Source organism: Aythya ferina (genome assembly GCF_964211825.1).
Source record: "Aythya ferina genome assembly, chromosome: 4".
In the NCBI taxonomy this organism is placed as follows: Eukaryota; Metazoa; Chordata; class Aves; order Anseriformes; family Anatidae; genus Aythya; species Aythya ferina.
Window position 1 is genome coordinate 44,420,151 of NC_140300.1, and position 25,035 is coordinate 44,445,185.

General features: G+C 40.3%; 1 protein-coding gene across 6 annotated transcripts in view; it reads right to left on the bottom strand.

Annotated features, from left to right (window-relative positions):
* SH3D19 (SH3 domain containing 19) overlaps positions 1 to 25,035 on the bottom strand; it is an 82,799-nt gene that overhangs the window by 52,585 nt on the left and 5,179 nt on the right. For all 6 annotated transcript variants that reach the window (XM_084516796.1, XM_084516800.1, XM_084516797.1 and 3 more), the window contains exon 2: positions 11,784 to 11,823. In XM_084516796.1, coding sequence (XP_084372922.1) covers positions 11,784 to 11,823 — 40 coding nt within the window. The remainder of the gene's footprint in view (positions 1 to 11,783; positions 11,824 to 25,035) is intronic.

The following is a 25,035-nucleotide window of genomic DNA, read 5'->3' on the forward strand; positions in this document are numbered from 1 at the left end:
ATTAACTCATGACCAAAAAGAAGCCCAACAAAGCATAAACCCTTCTACACTGTAAATGTGAAGCAGCAGCCAAAAATTTGTGTAACAATTTTACAAGGTCATCCATATACAGAGATGTACTGGCTTCAAACTGCTCATTTATTAAATACATAAAATAAATAAATGATTATTTAAATAATCATTTATGAGCAGCAGAAACTCATTTTGAGCCCTCCCATGTTAAAGCATCACAAAAGTTAAAACTATGCTCGTGTGCGATCACATCTTGTTCCAGGGGACTGTTGACTCACCCAGTTACACCCTACAAGACATTAGGTCCATGAACTCGCAACAGTGGCCCTTACAGAAAGCACAGAGCACAGAAATTGTAAATTAAAATCTCATAACCACACCCTTCACTCAACCTGTCTTTCCAGAAAGTGCCCTGCATGCAGCTCAGAGAAACAGCATGTTTGCCTATACGCTCTTCCCCTGCCCTGCCTCCAAAAACACCGAAATGCTTCCTTTTCTTCAAAACCACAAATATTGGCAGAGATTTTGGTTACAAATACAGACAATGACTCCTTAGAAATCTGCACTGTTTAACAACAAACCATACACTCACACATCTGCAGGTCTACAATGCCTATCTCTTAAGTTCAAATATTATCTTAAACTGCAGTGGCTTTTTATTCATTTGCAAAGATTCAGCAACTCTGAGATTATGGTCAACCATTCTCAAAAGACACACTTCACAGATTATTTTTCAGGTAATAGCAGCCTTGTTATTCTGAGTGTGCAAGTATGTAGACAAGGTATAGCGTACTGGTAAAGCTGGTATCTTTCTTAGCCCAAGGTGGGGGAAAAGATTCAAGATTTTAGATACCCAAATTCTTTTCTAAGTGAAACAGAGGCATCAGCCATCAAAGCTTAAAATCACACCTACACCTACAAAACCTGCATCTATGCCAAACACACTACAAAACCCCCCAAAGGCAGGCAATGAAAGGCAGGCAATGATGTTGCTTTAAGAGGACTCAAAATACCTACCTCACCAATCGGGAGAAGGTCTTTACCCACTGGGGACACTTCCCCTGTAAAGCAGATCCCATCTTCGAGCAGGTCACCGTGAAAATGCCCTGCACGACAAAATGAACTTCCTCCACCCTCAGTCATATACCCTGGCTGCCTTAAACATCTGGGACCTCAAATTACATTGCAAAATAATAAATACTGCAGCCTCTAATGGATGGTTACAGCTCGGAAGACATAATCACTATCATCACCTTTCGCCACTCAACCAAATTTAGCCTCACGAGCAAACACCTTGTAAAACAGACTGCACCGGACCTTCCTGGAGCAGCAGCTGTAAGGAACACCTTGCCAGGACATTTCAGAGCCACAAACATCAGTGCTCCTCCCTAGCCTGTCAAAATCCCCAAAACACATCGCCTTCCCCATGCTTATCCCTGCACTTGGATCAATGCACCATTTGCCTTATATCAGCCAGGTAGGCAGAGGAAATTCAGGAAGTACTAAGTAGCAGATTCAGCTTCTTTGGGCAACCAAAAGGACAGAACAACCACCTACCAGTGGGGTTACCCTTGTAACCAGTCTCTGATCTCTGATCCTTGAGCCCAAATCAAATCATTAAGATTTTTTTTTTATTGTTTTTATTTTTTTTAAATCTCCAGTGCAATTTAAGGGCTCTGGATCCAGACAACGAAGCAGGTAATTTCACTGACCTCGACTCTCAGCAATACCTATAACTCCAAAGACAGGAAATTGTCCCTAATCTTTTTCATGTCAGCCAACAACTTTACCTCCCTCTCCCCTTTTAACACGCCTCTGGGCCTCCAGGAGTAATGGTGACCTTTTCCTTCCAACTGCCTAACTGATGAACACAACCTAGGCAAACCCAGAAGAAATGCATGATAATTTCCTCAAGCAGCAAAGCCACAGGAGCTGCACTCCGTGGATCTTGTGGGTCCCTTCCAAGGGCAGATATCCTACGGTTCTGCAGGGAATGGCAGCTCAGCCTCTTACACTACACGACGTGGAAAGCTTTATACAAAAGTAGCTGGCACCAAATTCAAAAGAGCCAAAAAGACTTCTCTGCATACAACACAAGGTTAAGCTATGGCACTTCTCGCTGCACAACACTGTGAATGCTAAAAGCCTCTATGCATTCAAAAAATAATAATTAAAGAAAACCCATTGAGGGATATTAAACACAAAGCAACATCTCTCTCAGGAGACCCCTGAGTCACGTAAATCTGGATGCTGACAGAATACATGGATGCCTTCCAATACATGCTTGGTTTTTTCCTCATCTTCTTCCCTACGCCTCTGCTTTGGACATAAGCAAGACAGAGTAAGAACATTAGAACAGACGGACCTTTTGTCTGCTCCAGAAAGGCCACTTTTACAGATCCTTAGATGTCTTTCAGGATGGAAGGAGGTTGCCTATCTAAAACCTTGGGCATTTCTTCCAGTTACTTCAGCTGCTCTAATTAAAAGGTAAATAATGTGGTGTTGTTTACCTTTTGATGACATTTCAAAATCTTATTTTTTATTTTTTCCTGTGAAAACATTCTTGGCAATTTATAATTAAGCTCCAAGAACATTAATGATTTTGTTTTTTATTGTAGTTCAACTACATCTGTATTATGCAAAGCAAAATACCTGCTTAGCACCTGCAGCAAGGCAGTTACTGCACTAAGGAGCATTTTTGTCAATCCAAATACTAACAGACGTCGTTTTAAAAAAAAAAAAAAAAACCACCAAACACAGAAGATAGTATGGGAACAGTAATTACATGAATTACTAAGTCATCATTTCAGATGTGTTCTATACTGAAAAAAAAAAATTAACTGCTGTTATTAACAGAGAGCATTAGAAGTCTGTTCACAGAGTACAATGTTCATTTAACAGAACACGTTTCCCTGTTATGCCTCAGAAGAAAAAAGACAGATGGGGCAGCAATGAAAATGATCTTCTGTCCCATACAGCAGTAGTGTGGCTGGAAAGCCTCTCCTATCCCTGTCACTGCTGTCCTTGTCTCAGGACACTGCTCTTCCTTCCAAGATGTCAAACCTACACCTTTTAGGAGCAGCAGTAGCTTTTAGCTAATCATGGGCAGAGTGTTTTAGAAGAGGCAGTGGAAAGAAGCTAATAAAAAAAAAACAGTGGTCTTCAAAGCGGGTGCCCATAAGAAGCTGTGTTCCCAGGAGAGGAGGGAAACCTCCTGAAGTGGTCCAATCCCAAAATGCTATCAGAATTGTCTGAGCCAGTACTGTACTGATACTAAACATCAGTGTGTGAGGAGACGGGGAAGCAGAAGTCCATGTTAAATGGAATAGGACTGTAATAAAGAAAACAAAGTTATTTCTTCCCACCAAGCATTTATTCCAGGCAAGAACATTGCTTAGTGTGATGTGAGATCACTCATGTACTTCTTTTGCTGGAACTACTAAGTATTATATTGTGGATCAACAGAGAGATTCAACTAAGTAACCATTATTTGTGGTTTGAATGATGTAATTAGATTTGGATCCTCTCTTTAACTAAAAATCAGCCTTTGCCTCATGCTTTAGGAGACTGGGAATGTTCACTGTATAGAGAAGAGAAGACAAACCTCTTGTAACAACTGCCAAAATTAAGATGTGACTATACGTACTTATAAGGCCCTTACCTTCAAAAATACTTTCCACAGTTAGAGCTGTGTGATCTAACTTCAGTCCTCTGTAGCAAGGGACCTACCTGTGACCACACTGGTTGTGGCCTGCAAGGGAAGAGGTGATGTCTCTTTGCACTGCTGAATCTTAGCTCACTTCCTGCAGCCGAGGCAGTTGGGAACAGACACAAAAGCAGCTCATCCCTGGTGCCTTCGCAGCCCTACTAAGGGTTAGTACTTGGTCAGGCGAGCCTGTGGTTTGTTGCAGCTGGCCAAAACTAGGACAAACAGGGACTACGTTCAGAACAGGGATTACGTTCAAATTGCGATACCTGCACTGAGCAAAATGCCTTTGAAAGGAGAAATCTTGTAGCAAAATCAGAAATGCAACCTGTCTCACAAATGACAGAACCAGAGACTAATACACAGCTGTGCAAAACGCACATCAAGTACCAGATACATACAGTAAGATGGAAGAAGCTCTCCATATGACAGACCTCACTAGAAATAGCTCTCTACCACGAGACAGTCAGGATGCAACTGTATCATGCTTTTCAGGAGTATGTAATCAATTGCTTCTATGTTCAACCTGCCAAAATCAGATGCTACTTAAAGTAACCAATTATCTGTACTGAAATGATCTGCAGACATCAAAGAATAAGTTAAAATAAAATGACAAAGTAGGTAAGCACTACATAAAAAAGAGAAAAAAGGGAAAAAGTAACGATCTCCTGCCTCTTGTGCACATCAGAGAAAGAGGCCATGGAAACCAACAACGCAAACTGAACTCTCCCACTCAAATTCCAGAGGTGAAGGAAAATGTAGATACTGACCTGAGTCCAACAAGAAACCTACACAGATCCTTGGGGAAATGAACCAAAGCCCATGTATCAGCTCCAGCACTCTTAAAATACCAATACGTGATTTTTTTCGGGGAGAACCTGAGCCACTGCTTCTTCTGAGCTGGATGTTTACAACCAGGCAAGTCTGCCTCCTCGGCCCGGACACATATCCCATGGGCTTCCCCTAGCAGCTCCTCCTCCTTCTAGAAAAATTACTGTTTTTTTTTCAGACGATTACAAATACCTTTGGAAAGAATTCTCTTCCAGCCCTCTCTCCCATCCACCGGCTGAATTTCATGTGCTATTTGTCATTTAAACGTCTTTGGAACGAACGAATAATCATACAGGAGAATTAAAACCATGCCTGATTAATTTGGCTCCTCTCATGTTACTTATAAACAGAGAATTCCAGTTCTCCCCATAGCTTCCATCCACCCTAGAGCTTGTGTATTTTCTGCGGGGTTTAAAGAGAAAACCATCTGGTTGTTTGAAAGAGAATTATTGCTGTCTTATAGGGAAAAAGTGAAATTGCCCAAAACTTCTTTTAAAAGGAAAGCACGATAATTAGAATAGGTAATTGTGTGCTTCCTGAAACTACCCTTGTAGAACTAAGGTGTGCCACGGTGGCTTACACTCCAGGTAATTATCCCAATCCACACAGAGAGCAGCCTGGTGCCCGGGTGGTTCTCAGTACCTTCCACTGGAACCTGCTCAGAAAGGTGATGAACAGCAAAACTGGCTCGTGTTCACAGGGCTCCCAAAGGAGCACTGAAACTCTCTGAATGAAGGAGGAGGGTGAACCCTTCTCTCTTTATTCCTTCAACAACCACCTCATTCTCAGCATTATTTTCCATTATGAATTAGCATTAGCACTGGAGAGCAGCCCACACAACGGAAGGGGTTGTTCAGGGCACCAAAGCAGCCAGTCCTTCAAGTTCCCTTCGCAGAAACCAGGAACAGAGTGCTCTTTTATTAAAACAAATCCCTCTTCTCTGCTTAGAGTTAAGGAATCTGGAACTTTGGCTAGGATGCTCCCTCCACAACAACTCTTGACTGCTATCTGGGAGAGGAACAGCCAAAAATCCCCAGCACAACAGTGAAGAATTGGTGGCATTAAAACAAACATCTGTAGCAATAGACTCTAGACATCCACAAGATCCCTAATTGCCAACAACTAAGCCTAACCCATCTGCTATTAATTCCTCTGCTTTACCTGTGATATTTTATTTCTCATTTAGAGACGTGTATAAACTGAGCAGGGAAAATTAACATTGCAAAGAAGAAATCAAACATAATGATTTACTGGGGCAAGGCAGCTATCAAAGAAATCTGCTGCACAAAATTGCTCCAGCTTATGCTTCTCCAGGGAGGCACATCCCTGACGTGCACAGCATGTGCTGCTTCCCAGAAAAACACGATAAACAGAAGAAAGACACATAAGCAGATTCCAGGCTGAAGTTACTCCAGTTTGAACCCACATTTAACCAATGGGATTACACCATGCTCTAAGTGACCGAATGTAAAATGCAGGTCTCAGAAGGAGGAAAAAAAAAAAAAAAAAAAAAAGAGCCACATGATCCTACTTTTTAGATGTCAACAACAAGAGTCATGTTATCAAGACCCTGTCTTCCAGCTCTACCTTTGATTTATTGTCTGGCTCTGCTTCCCTCTGCTGAACCCACTTCATCTGTAAAATGGAGACGCAGCTCTTTTTCTCCTTGGAGATGAGCCTTCTGATCCAACTAACCACATGAGCACTGATAACAGCCCAAAGGAGGGAACGGTCGCTCCTTCTGGAGCAGCACAGGCTTAGCTCAGCTCGTGGCAATTGTGAAACTGTATCCTCAGGGCCCGGGAAGGAAATGAGCTTTCTGGACAAACACTTCTTCATACATCAATCTCTGACCTACTGGGAACACACAAACATAAGATCTTCATTTTTTCCACACCCTAGAAGTATGCTTAGAGTAAGAGCAACTTGCTACACTTCAGCCTTAAAAATTCGGAAGGCTTATTATGAAGAATAAGAATGCAGCAGTAAAACAAGCATCATCCCCAACATTTGTTCATTTTTCTAAGCACAACCCAGAGGTGTCCTGAAGGCTTTTACCCTCGCTTTGTCACACATCCACACCTTTCCCCTCCCTTTCACATCAAGTGTCAGCAAGGTTCCAAGTCTCAAACTTCGGATTTGCATTACAGCCTGAAACACTGGCTAGAAAGGGTGAAAGACTGAAATGTTCCTCTGGGTAAACAGCTGCATTGACAACGTATTGCAAACTTCTCCAGGGGATAATGCACAGCTTTTGAATGACAACAGTGAAAAACAAGGTATCAGGATGCTTGTAGGAATGAATGTGGTCCCCCTGGATAAAGCAACCCAATGTTTGAACTAAAGAATTAGATTTTGACTGGTTCTTTTAACACTGACTCCCACAGCATTATCATTTGGAAGTTGAGTTAGTATGAGACAGGCAAGCAGGCTGTCAGCGTGCTGAAAATTAGCCGGATCACCAGGCTCAATCTCTCTCTCTCCTGGGGAGGATTTCAAGACTCGACTAGAAAAAGACATTACCTGATCTAGCAGTAGCATCAGAAGTCTGTCCACATTGCACTGTTAACTAAAATACAACAAAGAACCTAGAGGCCAACAAAGGGTTACAGGAGTACCTCTCACTCTTTACAATGCACATTTCCAGTACACTAACCTTGAACTGAAATTTACCTAAGATGTGCAAAATCTGTTAAATGGCCTACAAAATTAATAGTGAAATTACTCCTGATGACAAAACACCTCTCCTTGTTAAACACACAGCTGTTAGCAGCAATTTGTGAAAGGCTTCAATCTAGAAACACAAACTTCGGTATCTGGGAGCTAGCAACATTTGTAGGGTGAAAGAAAGGTCACTCATATTCTCCTTCAGATACACAAAGCTGGAATTATTAAACGACTTACTGCAGACTGACTGTAATGGTTGCAACACAGAAAATCCTTCTATTGTCTGTTTTCTCAAGATGTCAAAAGCGTATTGATTTATACCCATCGTACAAATTGTACAAGTGTATCAATTTAACTGGAAAGTGAGTAGAGCTCCACTATATTGTCTGAACTGTGCCTTAAGACTCGCTACCTGCCCTGCTAAAGGCATGAGATCCTAATTAAAAGGTGTTTTCAGGTGATGCTTCAACAAATGGCCTGGCAAAACACATTTTTAAGCTACAGTTAAAACATCACTGAAATATTTATTAAACACAATTTCATAAAATCAACATTAAATAGCAGAGGAAAGAGAAATGCAGAGAATCATTCGCTAATGGAATTTTGCTACACAAAAACCTAAAACCAAAGTCATATACAAAATACCATTCATAGAAATGACAGCTTGGTTTACCAGAAGCTCACCAAAAGAATCTGCAGCCCCTTTGATCAGCTACTTAGAGTGCTTCTTTATAAAGGAACAAAAGAAATGCTGTGTCTGTTTGTATTGTTGACTTGACATATTTTAAATGAAAACAGACCAATTTTGTTCAATCAAATGAAGATGACAAGCTGGAAAAGAGCTTTAGTACATTACAAATAGACAGGATATACACTATACAACAATGTAGACAGAATGTATACTATACAGCAGTAAAACCTAGAATCTGCTGTTAGAATGAGCTAGTTCCCCCCCACACTCTCCATTTTGAGGACAAACTTTCACAGTAGTCTCCCAGATTTAAAAATCAAGATCCCTTATTTGACTTCAAGCAATTGATACGCTACTAAACCTGTCAATAAATTGTTGCAGTCTTCAGCTACCTTCACCCTCTCATCTCCAAGGTCGAGGCAACTACAATGAATTAGATCACATTACACAGCTGTGTTTCTGGATTTTGTGATCTGTAATCCTTATCCCACATGGAAAAAAAAAAAAGCACAGTCTAGTTAATCCAGTTCCTTCTATGAGATTTACTCATGTTCAGGATTAGCTGTGAACATGTGGATGCCTGAAGTCTTCTATTAACTTACTGTCATGTAATTTGCAGTGTGAAAACATTTAGAGGCGTAAGGCTAAAGTGTCTACTTCTTTTGACCTAATTGACCCATGTTACAGCAGTGCATGACATGAAGCTATCAGAGCCAACAGTGCATGACCTCACAGTAAAATCAAGAAATAATGATAATTACAGATCATTGTTGCCAGCATCGACACATTTTTAATACCGTCAGGAATTTAATAATTGGAGGATGGGTAATATCAGGTCTTGAAATTAAATGTCTCCAGATAACAACCTAACATAGCAATAGGTGTTATTTAGATTAATGGGACATCTGTTTCAATCTTACTTATGTGCTAATATTTAACGCAAAAAATCCATGCAGAGTGGTACACGAAGATATCCACAGGCTCTTTTCTGCTACTCCTCACTTGATCCAATCTCTCCTGCAAGGTGGACAGTTGCTAATTGTCAAGAGAGGTAAGTGTATCAAAAGCACTTTTTGTAAGCAATATCAAGGGTATGTTTCCCTCCTTTAAAACCATTTCCTATCATCTTTGGTTCATCCAACCCCCAGACTTACCAGCCTTACTCTAGGTCCCACTCCAGGCCTCCACAATCACAAGAAATATTGTCATATGATCTTTTTACTAAGCTGATCATGCTCTGGACTAAAACGTAGCCTTTCAGAGCCTCAGGAGAATTTGGGGTGTGGTGATGTTTGGGCTTTTTTTTTTCCTCCTTTTTTTTTTTGTCTCTATTTCATACAAAGCCCTGGTGTGATCTTGTATCATGAGCGTGGAACACTGGGATAAAGGACTACCTCTCCAACCATCTCTTGGCCACATTTATACCCACTGTTTCATCTTCAGATATCTGCTTTTCTTAAGGCTCATTGCATCTCTCTTCATGTGGTCAGCTAGCATCCCCATGCCCACCTCCATTTTTTCATACTAATTCTAGTGCAGAAATTCTCGTTAATAGGCCTTGCATTCAAGTACAATGATGCGCACGGTCATTTTGTTCAACTTTAGATCATGAGAAGGATGTTATGCTGCACTTTTGAGATCCATCCCACATCACGCAGCTTAAGGAAAAAAATAGAAAAGATGCCTTTAGGTCATTTTGTTTTGTCTTCCTTTGTCATGAGCTGCCTCCAGAGAGGAGGTCATGGATGCAGTAGCCCATCAAAAATTGGCATAAGCCATGAAATGGTCCTTGATGTAACTCACACAGCTCTGAAATGTTGTCCATTTTCTAAGAGCAGTGTTGCACTGCACTTCAAGTCTTGGATGCTTCACTATTTAGTTTTCCCTCAGTTTTTACTGCAAGGAATGCTGGTCTTCCTGTGGCTGCAGCTCTCTTCCCAAAAATGGTATGAACAGACTAGGGATAAGAAGAACGTCACCCAGCAATTTGTCACCATAGGATTAGGCTTCCACGATAACACAAGATAAACCATGGAGTGCAGCAGTATCAATTAGCAGAGTACGTCACGTAACTAAGGTTGGCTCTGGTCACCTCTGGCCTAGAAAGAGCAGCGGGACATGCACAAAACCATGCTATCCTTTTCACAGCCATTTTTCTTCCACACAGCTCATCCTATAAAGCAGAACTAACATGACACCAATGGCCAGTGAAATTGAGAAGGTGATAGAAGATACACAGATGTTTAACAGGTTAGAAACTAAGTGCACTACTGACAAGAATGAAATACTGGAAAGCTGCATTTTCTTCAACACGATGAGCAACTTGCATGAGCCTGTTAATTTCTCTGTGCTTTCCATGGGAGAATTTGCAATCTGTAACCCAGACAATTTAGGGCAGTATTTTATTGTCAGGGTTGGTCCATGTTTGTAATTGCAATTCTTTGCAATTGTTAAGGAGGGGGGGGGGTTGATACTAAAAACCTTTTCTTTTGGTTACAAATTAGAACTTCTAAAATACACTGCAGAGCAAAACGGTACTGGTGGGAAGGACCAGCCACATGAAGTGGGAACAGACTGAACCTGTTTCAACCTTGTATTAAACATTTTGATAAAATTAGATTTCCTTTTGATAATTATTTGAATACATTTGAATTTATTGTACTATAATCTAATAAAAGTTTAAGCATGTAGACAACAACTGCATCTTTTAAAGAAAAAACAATGAGCATTTTTAATTATAAAATACCAGTCTCTATTTCCTTTCAAGCAGATACGAGTAATCAAAGACAATATTCCACTGCAATTGCAGAAGCACACAGCTGGAAACAGCTACAGTGCTGTTGGGGATTTGGGAGGGACGGGATAGGCACCCTCTCTTCCATTGCAATGTGTAGTAGATACAGCATATCAGCTGTGCTAAAAGTTCCTTCTTACAGCTCCCTCTGTTCTTCTAACTATGAAAACTACCCCAGTGTACTGTAAAAACATAGTAACAACAACAAAAAAAAAATAGCCTAAAATAAAATGAAAAGGTCATGCCATATTATGTCAGAAGGCTGGGCACCAGCAGTGTCCTTTGGAAAGGCATTTCACAAGGGTGAACCACTGCTAGCTAGCCTGCTCAATCACCAAACTTCATTAAAATCCCATTATCCACCAAGGGATATGGAGGAGATCTTATTCTGTGGAGAAGATCTGATTGAAGAGTTTGGAAATAAGACAAAAGGGAAAGAGATGGTTTGTTGTTGTTGTTTGTTTTGTTTTCCTCAAATGAGAGAATATAAGGAGGAGAACTAGAGAATTTTCAGAAGCTTAAGAGAAAATGCGGCCTTACAAATCAATAGCTTTCGAAGTCTATGGCAATTCCTGATGGAAATTCTGGATAAAAATAAAATGTGTGCATATGTGTTTTGCTCAATACCTGTTTGTTTCACCCAATTTTGAAACCTTAGGTATGATAGGATCAGAGTTAAGTGTTGCTATTCTTGACTGAGACAATAATTATTTTCCCTGCTACAAAAGCAAATGCTCCAAAGAACACAGAAGCAAAAGTCGTAAGTGCTTCTTGTCTCAAATCACAGTTTTACAAAACAACCCTGTACATGATACATAAACAAGCCTTTCCGACTTTGAGCGCGCAGAGTTACAGTGTAGTGAACCCTGTCAATTCCTTGAAAAATTAGGGAATATCACACAATTATTTTTATCACAAAGTTATTTGGGTATTTTCTTACTGTTACCAAAACAGAGGAGTTGAAGAAAGGCATTTTTATTTTTTGGCTAATTTCCTAATTGACCCCATAAAAGGAAAGTAAAGGAAAAAAAAAAAAAAAAAGGAAAAGAAGGGAAGAATAAACACAGGAATATGGTTCTTACCCTGAAGAGCGGCAGTCTGGCTTATTTCTTTCAGAGCGATCTGTGAGAAAGGAGGCATAGTATCAGCACAAAACTTGGATGTTCTTTAGCAATACTAGCACAAAAGTCTTAAAAGAACTGTCACACCACAGGACTAGCAGAAACAAAAGCTGATTCTGCCATAAAACTGTTTTTCTACACTGCACTATTCTGCCTGAGAAAAAGTAATATGACTGCAAGCTTAATATTTATTAAAATTCCTCTATTCCAAACAGTGTGTATTTCATGTTTTGTTTTAATGCTTTAGAAGCTTCCCCTCCCTTTAGCTAAAATGAATAAGACTTTAGTTTAGGGTAAAAATAAGAGGGAGGGAAGAGGAAAAAAGCAAAACCACAGATTACTCAGCGCAAAAAAATCATTCCATGAATCATGGCTGGCAGAGTTCCCTGACAGGATGGGAGAAAAATCAGCAGTTGGTTGCAGCAACATCTGCAAATACACTGAATCCAGTGCAGGCCCGTCATTAACTCTTCGACTTCGGGGTGTTCTAGATACAGAATCTTTCTGTGCTTTCACAAAAGGTTTTGTTTATTCAATGACTGTGTCAAGCAGCTTATCTGCACTAATGACATTGACCAGCAACTAATATCTACACAGTACAATCACATGACCTCAGATAAACTGCTTTTGCTGACTAATTTATTAGTTCCTAGAATCATCCCCAGATATGTTTCTGCATCTTGATTGATTTCTGAACGCTCTGATACAAAAAGAAAGTAGAAAACACTTCTAAGAGCAAGATTCAACAAACAAGCATCATAAAACAGGTTATTATGTTATTAGAATCTACACACTCAGTTACACTGTAAGTCCAGAACATCTCTTACCGCAAAATTTTTGAAATGATTGAAAAAAAGTGAGACTTGTGTCCTCCTAAAATACATATTTTCTTAAATTCGAGTGTTTAAAATTATTTATAACAAAAAGATCTACTATGCAATTAGAAGGGTGTTCTTACACCTATATATAATCAACTCTGACCATTGTGATTTTGCTTCTGATTCCATCTGTGAGTCTAGACAAGAGAAAGCTATTTTCCCTGTTAGTAACAGTTTACTGAAAAACTTCCCTACCTTGATGAGTAAGAGTCCTCTTAAAAAAAAAAAAATCATACTTACAGACTGTATTTTGAACCCTAAGCTCCACACTTGAGCTAAAATTTCTTCTTCTTTTATTAGCACGTTTGTTTGTATAGTTTTATCTCATGTACAGAAGAAATATTCTCTTCTCCCAAGTTTTATATGCTCATTTGATTACATTTTGATAAAGCGGTAAAAAAGATCATGTCAACAGTGCCCAAAGGAATACTAATGCTTTTTCCATCCACAGGTGCTCCTATTGAGCTGTCATAGCCACAGAGCATATAATTTACTGTTTCTGACTCACAGCAATCTCCATTTCATCACACCGCATGCAACTCTGTTTGCTAGAAACAGCACGAGATAGCTCAAACCAGAGTTACAGCAGCCGTTGTTCAAAGACACGCAGAAAAAGCTCCTTCCATCTTTATCACTTGTTCAATTTACCTATGAGTATGCAAAAAAAAACAACACAAACAAAGCAGGCAGTGCCTCCTACTGAAATCTGCTTGCCATCTGTTGCTTGCTGCCAGTGTCCCCGGTTATTTACACAGCCACCACCTAGCAGCAGTCAGATACAACCTTCCCACCAATAGCACGGCAGTGTGGATGTACCAGTGAGAAGAAGAAAAGAGTCACAGAAGATGTAAACACAGCATATGTGGGCTCTCCTCTCAGCCCACGTCCAACTGGCAGATCCACCACAGCCTGGCCATGCCACTGAAACCTGCTCGCTCAGGAGATCAGTGCATTTCCTTCTCTCCTTCATTTTATTGAAAAAACAAAACATTAGTGTTGTTCTTACACATTTCGTTTACTGCTAAATACAGAGAAGGAACATCATCCGCCTATACTCTGGTCTTACCAAAAAGAACAGCGGGAAACATAATCCTACAAGCATGCAGTTAGTTTTTTTTAAGAGTACATGCTTATTGCTATTATGAATTTAATGTTCTAAATTCGTTTAGTATCAAGTGTAATTAGAGACTCAGAGAGTTGACTCTTTCTATTTAGCACCTTAATTTTGCAATTCTGGATGCTGTTTCGGTATTATGTACAAGCAACTAATGTCGCACATCTCTAAAACATGAGCACACAGGCAAATCTTAATGTATATTGCACGTTTCATGCATACACATACAGGTACATACTAAATATAAATGCATATCCAAATCCCAGCTGAATGCCCACAGCTGGCTCTTTTACTCTGCATGTTACTTTGACAACCAAGATCTTTTTGCAACCTTTTCTAGGAGAAACAAGCAAGAAGACAGCATAGAGGCAAAGATCTGAAAATCAAATCTTGCATTACAGATTTTCCCTCACATCAAAGAAATAAATTCCCAGAAAACACTATGGGACACGATGTGTTCCCAGTATGATACCGTATGTCCTTCAATACTAAACTCTGGAAGGCAAAAGAGCACGTCAGATTAGAGCACTGGACTAGCATGCACGATGAGGAAGGCAGTCCACACGCAGACACAGGAAATTTGCAGGCAAGAATTATGCTTCCACTGACAGATTCTACCTTCAAGAAACAAGCTTCCACAGATGAGATACTTGGACTACTTTCACCATCTCTGCACTACCCGAGCAATACAATTTCTTACTGCGTGTGCAGTTACCATCAAATACAGTACGAATTCCTAAACCTTTGCTGCCCTTTAACCAATACAGCCTGCGTGGATGAGTAGATTATCCTTGTTCAGCAGCAGGATACAGCGCAAGAAGTCAAGGAGCTGGCAGGTGGAGCAGATGAGGCGGAAGAAGTCAGAGACTTCTGGCTGAGGTCGGGAAGACCGCTGCCAAGTTTTAAACACTGTAGAAGAATCAAGGAAAACACCAGGACACAAAGATCTGCTGTTCATACCACAACTGTTTGGCAAATCTGGTGTTTATTTAGAAAATCATACTGTGTGCATTTCATCAGTAGCATGGACATGCTACGCCTTCTTTCAGCATTCAAAACTGAGCAGCAGACATATATGTCATATTCCAGTTGCTTTTAGAAAGGGTCAGGTTTCTTTAACTGGCGACTTTCTTAGCCTTCAAGCATGGGAAAATTATCTTGTTTGTTTGCTTTTATTTTGACAGAACAGTTTTTCTTCTCAAGGAAAGTATAAACATAACCATCAGGAGAAAAATAACTGACATGACTTTATTTCAGTCGTTCCACAAACCCAAAATAGCTGAAGTTTTTGCCAAAAACGACCACCAAAGCAGAAAACAATAGCTTTTAAGTCATTCCCTCTCGTCTTTGGAAGACAAGCAAAGAAAAGGGAAAAAGGCAGCCCGCACCAAAGAGAGCCGTTGTTTTTCTCTGTTTATTTTGCAATATTCTCCAAAGCATCTTGTTGCTAAGAGTGACTTCTACTGAAAAGACTGCTCTCACTAGAAAAAAATTTAAGAGTAAACACAAAACGCTGTTGAAAAAGGAGCGGAAAGTTAAGAGACATTCTGCTGCTTTCAACCTGCAAAGAGAGCGGGGAGCTTCCAACGCAGTTACCTCTGGACACAGATCCAACTTCCTACCCTTAATCCCAGCCCTCAGCTTGAGCTCTTGTAAAAGCTGAATTGGCCGAAGAGGACAAAGGGAAGCATGCACTATGTCCACTTTGGGAAATACTGCGTTTTCATCCTAACTATGGCTCTTGAATGGAGCAGCCGCCAGAGGGGGCAGGACATCCCGACGCTCTCCAAGAGGACACTTTATTACAAAAAACCTGTCCGTCTCAATTGCTTTTAGCCCACCATGGCACTGCAGTGGTTTGGTAAAGAAAAGTAGTAGGAGATGCTTGTAACAATACTTCTGCAGCAATGGCAAGCCTCTGTAAGAGAACAGGCAACAGAAACGGTGGGCTTTTAAGCAGTACTGTTGCCAGTAGTGCTGGCAACCCCAAATACAAAAACTACAGAGAAGTCATCTTCTCAGAATAGGCAATTGTTGAAAATGACTAAACAAATTGCTCCAACCCACATGCCCCAGTCCCCAAGGAGCATACTTCTGTAAGCTTCTAGGCCCTAAATCTGATGCAGCAACCTTAACAAGACATCATGCAGAAATACGATGGCTACTACCATTACATTAACAACTTCGTTTTTGTAATCTTGACCAGCTGACCACGTTGCAACAGTTCCTGTTAGCCAGCTGCCCCAGATCAAAGAGCCCCAAATTTCCCCTTTAAGTTGTCAGTATACATAGGGCCCAATGTCAAACAAAACTGCACGTTCCCTGGGCAAAAGATCTGCAGCTGTGCGGGATTTTCAGTGCTCGTTTTATTTGCACTGAGATAAGCTATAGCGGCCTGTGGTGTTGCCGTATTTCTGCCTTCCACTTCGTTAAGGCAGGACGCGGCTCTCAGAGACTCCTGCTTCTTTATAGCACTCCTCTTGGGTGAGGAGTCGTAACAATGCAAATCAGTTCCAGGGTACGCAATCTACTATAAATTTCATTCAGTTTGATTAGGAACTGCTATACAATAAAAACTGCAAGACCGAACATTTATCTATATATTTCAGTATTGTAGCAGCAGAGTCCCTTATCAGTTGTTTAAAAGGCAGAAAGCATGAGGAGAGATTAATGAGAGGCTTTGAAGAAGTTTTTCTCATTTAGTTTAACGTATAGCTATCCCTGCTCTCCAAAAGGCCACAAAACCAGGACACACACCAAGTTTACAACCGTAAGGGCAGACGGTTTTTATACCTTCTTTAAATTCTGCAGAATGCTGCTAAATTTCAGAGCAGTAAATTGGGGAAAAGAATGGATTACACAGCCCGCTGCCCCCCAAATGAAATGTCACTGGCCTGTCCATTTCAATACCAACGGTAACTGAGTCTTGCAGGCACACAGCATTCTTGCAGTGTTTTAGTCTTGGAAGTAATGCTTTCTTCACTCCTAAGCACGACCGATATATGGCCATGGGAAAACAAAAAAAAAGAACAAACATGTAAATATGTACAGAAGAATTCATTGAACCTCTGGGTGAGTATTTAACCTTGAGACCTACTGACCACCATACAGCTTCTAATTATCCAAAGGCCATATTTTTCAATTGCTAAAGAGATTAACAGTGAACTATAGTCACCTTTAAAGCCTTCTGTGTACTTGTGTGCTATATAAATGAAAAAAGGAATTTACTGGACAACAGGGGCCACATCTACCAGTGCTACGTTTGCTGCCAATTTGTTTTTGTGGCTGTGAATTTCTAGCCTCTCGTTCTTGCTCCTGTGTTACTCCTGCAACTCAACAGCAAAATTGTGTGGGAATCAGTGTAAGCACACGTGCCAGCCATAAGAGAGGGGCTGATGCAGAAAGATGAGAGAAAGGAAGGACTGTGTAAGCTCTCTGCTCCTCAAAATGGTCCATGTTGGAATAACATCGACCAAACTCAGCACTGGTTCCCTGTTCTGAGACCATGAACAATAAACAAAGTACATGAGCAATCAAACATACACAGCATATCCATATGTTAAAACACTTGTACCTTCTAAAATTTAAGCAGGAAATTCAACATACATTTGTTTATAAAGGTGGTTTCTTTTTTTTTTTTCAGGAAACGAACAGCTTCTGAAGGTGGAAATCAGCACATCTTTAGACAAGACATTGCGGCTGGTCAGTGCAATGTCCTTCTTAGATGATGTACTTCAGGCACATAGGACTAAAGCAGGCAGAGCTCCCAGAATCACAGTGGGAGCTAAGAGGAACCCTACTACTTAATTTTCTTGATAATTTCATAGAGTGAAGTACCAATTAACTTGACTCATCTTTTTGATAGACTGAAGATATATAACCACAAAATACCTCCCTCTCCAGGTATTTCAGAAATGTTAAAATTTACGTTTCTGAAAAGCATTTCAGACATTGCCAGCATTACCAATAAAAGGAAATTATCTTTCAAGAGCATGGTACTGCCACTTCCTTCCCAGAGACATAGCTTGCCTGTATAGGCTCTGCTTATTCCTCAGTAACACAACAGGGCTCAGTGTGACACTAGGTCTCTTTGCCATAGAGTGATGATTCACAACAATAAATGATATAAAAAAATTAATATAAGAAGAACAGTTTTAAGTTTTCTGTCAGGCTTGCCTTATTCTTCCCTTCCTGTTGAACAACAGTTTCCTAAAGTTGTGCATTCCTGGCCACAGGCAGGGATAATTTCAGGCTGAGTGCAGGGGATATCACTTCCACCATTTAAGCAATTTCCTTTGACCTACACGGTACAAACTAATGTGTTGCAGAAACAGCCTTTGTTATGTGCATTTCAGATAATCATGCACAATTTTTGTGAATTCACAACCTATTTTGTAACTTGCAAAAAATGTAATCTCTATTTGTGAAGTACTAATATTATATAGCAAGAAGATCATTTTTGGACACCAAATATTTTGCAAATCTCACCATGCCTTTCCCTCCAACAATCCTCCACCAACCCCACCCCGATCCAGGGGCAATTAAAAGTTTTTGGAATTTGCATATCCAAAACAGCACCCTTCTATTTTTGAGATGGCAAAAATCAACACCAGTCTGCAGGGTAATCTTACACATTACACGCTTGGAAGTCAAGTCTCATGTAACGCGTGTGAGACACGAATTCACAATAAGGTGCTGAATGGGAGTATCAGCTACAGACATTTCCACTTCCGTAGCACAGGAAACTAATTCAGCTTTAAAATAAACTAACAAGAAAAAAAATATTCTTAATTACTACATCCTGTGAACCCACTGACAGCAATGCCGACAGCACAGCTTCTATACCTCCACATATTAATCTGGAATCTAGGTATTGTTGTTAGTGCAAGCAAATGCATAGGTCTGTAGTTTGGGGGGAATTTGGAGAATAGGGGGATGAAGAGATACAGAAAGAAAAACGCTTATTGTAATAACCGATTGAAACACACTCAATCATAAAAGAACAACCTCTATGAAAAGAGAATAAATGTACAAGGCAAATAATATTTATTTCTCTTCAGATACCACTGAAACAGTCAATAGATTGTTAATGGAATATTTTTTGGTCCCATGTCAGCAATTATGCTGATTTTATTCTCCAAATTATCCCCAATTATCCCCAAATTGTTTACCCAGTCCAAATAAAGACAGCTAACATGAGAACATTCTTAAACCTCAATTTTCTGTAGCAAGTACTGATTTTACAGAAAAGTGCATTTGAAATTAGCCTATTAACAAAAGATTTTCCTCAAGTGACATTGATAATTCTGCCCAATAGCCACACAAAAATAAAAAATTCTAGGAAAGCAAATAGAGCAACTGCTTCTCACATGCACTGGATTTTCTATAAAATCTACAACATGGATTATCCTCCAGAAGGTCTCTTGCTCTTTACACTAAAATCACAATCACAGAATTGTCTAGCTTGGAAGGGACCTCAAGATTATCGAGTCCAACCTCTGACCTACCACTAACAAGTCCTCCACTAAACCATATCGCTAAGTTCAAAATAAAGATTACAGGGTTCAGAAACATCATTAAAAGGAGTTGTCTGAAGATCTGAAAAAGGGAATTGTTTAATATTGTCAGCATATACCAATAAACTGTTGGAACCTAAGATAACCCTGATCCATTGACACTGAATACACGTTTAAAAGTTGTGCATGTTATATGATAGTGATCAGCATCCAAAGCTCATTTTTCAAGACATGAGTCACCTGGCATTTTGAAAGCATTTTACTGAGGTGTGACATGAGTTCATCCACATCCCACCCCGAGGCAAATGTTAAACATCTACCAAATCCTCTTCAAGGTACCTTTGTTATGGTGTAACACGTGCATGTAATATGAACATTTGTGTCCTTTGGTCCTTGAGGACCGTCCCGATCAGAAGTCAGGATACAAAACAATGTTTTATAAAGGGGGAAGATAGGAGAGAATAAAAGAGGGGGGACAACAAGGAAACAGCAGGTAACAAAAGACCAACACCATCCACTGGGAGAGGCGTGGCAGGCAACGCTTGTGGAGCACGAGGCTTTTACACCACTTTGTAAGAACCTCAAAAGCACGCTCAACAAACACGAGCACGGTTCGCAATGCACAGGTTGGTGTGTTATGGTTTAGGTAGAACTTGAAAGCTATGGATGACTTCAACACAGCTTACAAAACACAAACATATACAAATCGTAATAAAAATACCAGGTCTCTTTGTGAACAAAACGAAAGCTGTCACAACTCTAAGAAATGCTTTAAAAATGACCATTGATATTACAAACACACACCTTTCATTCTTCTCATCTGCCCCCCCTGTTTTAGGGAACAGCTGACTGTGCCCATCTTTGGGCTCCTAATTACAGTATTTCTCAAAATCCTCTCATCTGTTTTTCTGAACATTCAGCAAGTGTACTTCCTCATCCTTTCAGGCTCTCAGAGAACACACAGCTACTATAAAAGTAATATTTAGCAGCTTCTAGCTTTGACATCAGGTTAGTGCATCCAGTCCTCAGTCTCATAAACACCAATGTGTCTCTCATTCAGTTGCTCCTCAAGGAAGCAGTTCCTCTCTACTGTCCAAGGAGAGACTTCAAAGGCCAGCAGCCTTAAACAAATGGCAAGAAGACGGCAAAGCCACAAGCATCCTGAAAAGCTGAAAACAAGGGATCCCCTGATTACCACAGAAAAACCATGGGTTCCTGGGCACCGTGGTAATGCTGTCAGAGACCATTCCAATTCCTCAGCACCTTGGAGAAACAGCTCCCCTCCCACATGCACCCAGACCTCTCCTTTTCCCCACCCCACTCCTGTGCATACGCCAAAGAGGCGCCAGAGGATCCATCACAGGCATCCAACTTCTGTAAACACATTAATAAGTACCTCTGCTTTGCTAGGGTGCCAGGAGCATAATGACACCCCTCAATTAAATAGTTCTTGGTGATGGATCCACCAACCCCAAAGCAGTGGACAGGAACTGGAGAAATGAAGCGTCCCCAGAGTCACAGTGGCAGATAGCACGCATTTCCCAGAGCGGATGCTGGTGCTCTGCAGGAAGTTATGCCTGTTACTGCTGGATACATGAGATGTGCAGCATCCTCCTGTCTCGTCAGTCACTGATGCCTGTCCCACTCTGGTAGGGACACTGCTCCAAGCACTGTCCAGACCTGCTTAAACAGAGGAGGCGGTGGACTACAGCAGGCGCCCCACACTCTCAGGTACCCTATTCTCAGGTGAGCTTCATCATTCCAGTTCAGTGCTTACTGTGTGTTTCTTCAGATGTACTCAGAATCACCTAGACCTTCAAGGAAGTCCTAGAAAGGTCTTGAAAAGACCTCCCAGACCACCAAGTCCAACCATCAACCTGAAAGGCTGACAGCCTTACGGCGAGTGACAAAGCCTGCAGTATTTGCCATCAGATCAACTGTGGCATCCGACCATGACATTTTCAAAGCCCTAGGTAAGAGGAGAGATTTTTCCAAAGCTCTACCTTTGATCCCAAGTTCCACATTTCTATTAGTTTCTGCACTGTAAATTTGCAGTGCAGACAATCATAAAATGAACGCTGAGGGAACAATTTATCATACGAAAGTTATCAAAATGCTGAGCTTGTTTCCAGGTATTTATATCCCATCACTCTAACAGGAAGAGCAAACAGTATTTTAATAATAAATAACATCACAGCACTCTGTTCACTCAAAAATTCTTGTAAATGATTTAACACAGATGTGCACAACCTGAATCAATTTTCACATGTAGATCTGCGATATTGACTGCTTGGGTTTTAATGCAAGACAGACTGCATGATTAATATAAATTTATCACCTTAAGAAAACAATTTACATTAATTTTAGCTTGCCTCATGTAAATAGAAACAAAATGTTATTGCTGAAGAAAATAATCAAATAGCTTATTTTATGCATACAACATTCTGCCTAGGAGAATGCAGCAGAACCACCTTTGTAGGAAACACAGTGCTTGAAATTTACCTACAGCTTTTAGAATGTGAATCACCATGTTCAAAGCCACATTAAAAAAGCAAAATATTTATGGGAAATTCATCATCATAATTCAAGAATTAGTGAATATCCAGCAAAAATACCAACCAGCATATAACAGGTAGTAATTGATTATGTACAGTGAAGAAGTAAATTGCCTTCCTTGCTATGATGTAAGATTTGAAGATCAAAAGTGTAAGTGGTGTCAAAAAGGAACCGAAGCCATAAAAGATAAAGCACTGGGTAACTATTTAACAGAAACTTTCATATTAGCCTCCAAGAGGTTTCTAAGGTGTCGGCTGCAGAGGATAAGCAATCCTTTTTAGAATTAAAAATTAAAACTTCGTAGAGGTTTCTTGCATACTTCTCTGAAGGTACTTGTAGGCAACTGTAAGAACCAGGTTACTGAACAAGATGATCCTTTTGTCTGATCCAGTATAACTTGCCCATGGGCATGAAAATTATTAACTTCTTGTCCTGTATTTTTCAGTTTTTCAATGGGGCACAGATAAGCCAGTATCATGGCTCTGAAAGTCTGAGGCAGTACACGCTTTTAGTTACAGGAGTGACTGTATCACCCATTCAACATCTGCAGGTTCTGATCCAATCACATTTTCTACAAAAACCTCAACAAGCTGACTGAGGTGGTGATTCATATACAAAATCAATGCAACAGCCCCTTAAAAAAACTTAGAATAAAAATAAATAAATAAATATAAGCAGTAGGAAAGAAAATGAGCAGTGAGATTTGTTGCATTCAGCTTCTAATATTACAGTGTGAAATCTTCAGCTTGACTTTTGTTGAGCCTTTCAGGCTGGCCTCAAATGCAGCTGCTTATAGCTATGTTCCTCTGGTATCAATATGGCAGGTATAGGTTTGTTCTGTCATATTTAAAAAAAAAATCACAGACCAGCTAAGTTCACCTTCAAAGCATCTTATTTCGAATTCCATTATATCTTGATAAAAGATCCTTAATTCTCAAGTCAGAATGTCGAATTGATGTTTTTAGCGTAACACGCCCAGTCCACACAGAACTGCTGATTTCCAACACCTGAAGCAGTTAGCGTAACACAGCGCTACGTCAGATGATCAACTTAACACTGATATCCATAGAAGCCTGGGTCTTTCAAAATTCATAAAGCACTGGAGGAAAAAAATTAATTTTTTTTGCTCTGTGTCATCATCTACTAAATCTAGGCTTCCCCCCAAAACTTAAGTTTGTCTTTCACTGAGGGGAAGGATGGCTGCCAAGCATAAAGCACGGATCAGCAGATGATACATTGTCTTCTCAAGTCTGCAGTTGGAATGCTTCAGTAACTGTGCACACTGTTTTTCACCGTAAGAGTAAAAATCTTGGCTAGAAATTCAGCTGATGCTTCTACTCCGGTTGAAAAGCTGAGTATGTAAGGCAGAACTGCCCAATGATAAGGTTGAAGGGTCCAGGTCCAGGCTTTTTTAGATGAGCAAACAGGAGGCAAACAAGCTATCTACACAGCTGCCTGAAGGCCAGTGAATTCCTTCACTGGGAGGTAATGCGGGGCTGGAACAGGTTGCATGCAGAGGCTGTAAATCCTTCTCTTTTGGAAGACTACTTATGACATGACTAGAGGAAGCCTTGGTGGATGGATCTAGTCTTGGCAGGAGTCCTGCTTCAAGCTAGAGGCTGGGCTAGGTGAGCCCCAGAACTCGCTTCCAGCCAACACTGCCACACTTCTGAGCCACAAGATCACCAGAGCAAGGACAGTGTACAATGCCCTATGCAAAGCACTGTATTTAACTAGGGCTGATAAGCATCAGCGGAAGATATTTACGTCAAATGGCTTTAAGCACTATCAAAATAAAAATTCACGCTGTACGTATCGTATGAAATACTTATTGAAATGCATGCTCTGAACTACATCAACTTTTCACAGAAAGAGGGTTAATACCACCTCTCTCTTGTTTCCAGACTTTAAGTCAAGGCTATACAGTCAAGAGTAACTATTTACAACTTGATTTACAAATACTAAACTTGTTTCATCTGAGAACAACAGCCGCTGTGGTAAAAACTTCTTCAAATTACAGAATGGCTTTTGTTGGAAGGGACCTTAAGGGTCCCAGGTTCCAACCCCCGGCCGCGGGCAGAGCCCAGGTTGCTTGCTCAAGGTTCTTGCGATGACGTTCTGACTCACGCTGCCCTGTGCTGTCCATCCCCTGTATTTATGCAACAACCCTGAGTTATTACTTGTTACCTTGACAGGAAGCGATTGATTGCGACACCCAGTTAACAGCATGGTTTTGGACCATCATCACTCCCTGGGTTCTGCTCTTTGGCTATCATCTCCCCACTCCTTATGCAACGATTCATTTTTGTGCCTTGCTTTGGCTATAAGCTAAGTGAAGAAGATCTATTTCATCACATTAGTCTTTTATTATTAGTCCTTCTACAGTCTCTTGGCTAGGAAAAGACTACTCCCTGTTGGCTATCACAGATTATTCAGCTATTTTCCTTAGAGCAGCTTTTATTTTTAGAAGGCTTGTTTCTTCCGAAGACACAACATTCTTTGTGGTGCATTCTGTGCTCTTTCCCAAGGAACTGCAAGAAGTTTTTTTCTTGCCACAGACAGCACACTTCAATTTCCAGAAAGGATGGTGAATTTCCACATACGGGTTATGTTATTATATTCCACAAAAATTCTAGTTAGCTTCTTATATTTACCTCAAGCAAGCTAGATTCAAAGACTAGGAAATTTAGTGGAAACATGTAAAACAACTTCAGTGGGTTATGGGGAAGGCCTAACCAGGTAATTTTTTAATACCTACAAGATACAACATATTAGCACTACTTTGAGATTACTTAATAAGAACTGCATTATTTGTGCTCTTTAAATTTTAAGTCTTTTACTGTGGTGGGGCCTCAAATAATTATCAGGACTTTAGCCCTTGAACCTGCATTGAGACTGCAAAAACCATGAGACCAAATCCCAAAAGAAACAGGTAAGGGATGTCCAGCCAGCAATTAACCCTACCACACCTGAACTTGTGCTCTGACTAATTAAATAAATAACCAACATCCCCAAACTCTCTTCCTCAAACTTTTTGTGAGTGCTTCTTGTTTGCATATGGACAGACTGGCAGATCATAACTATACCTTATGCATTTATTCAAGACAGGTGATCTGTTTTGTCATGTTTATCTTTCTTCCTAACAGGCA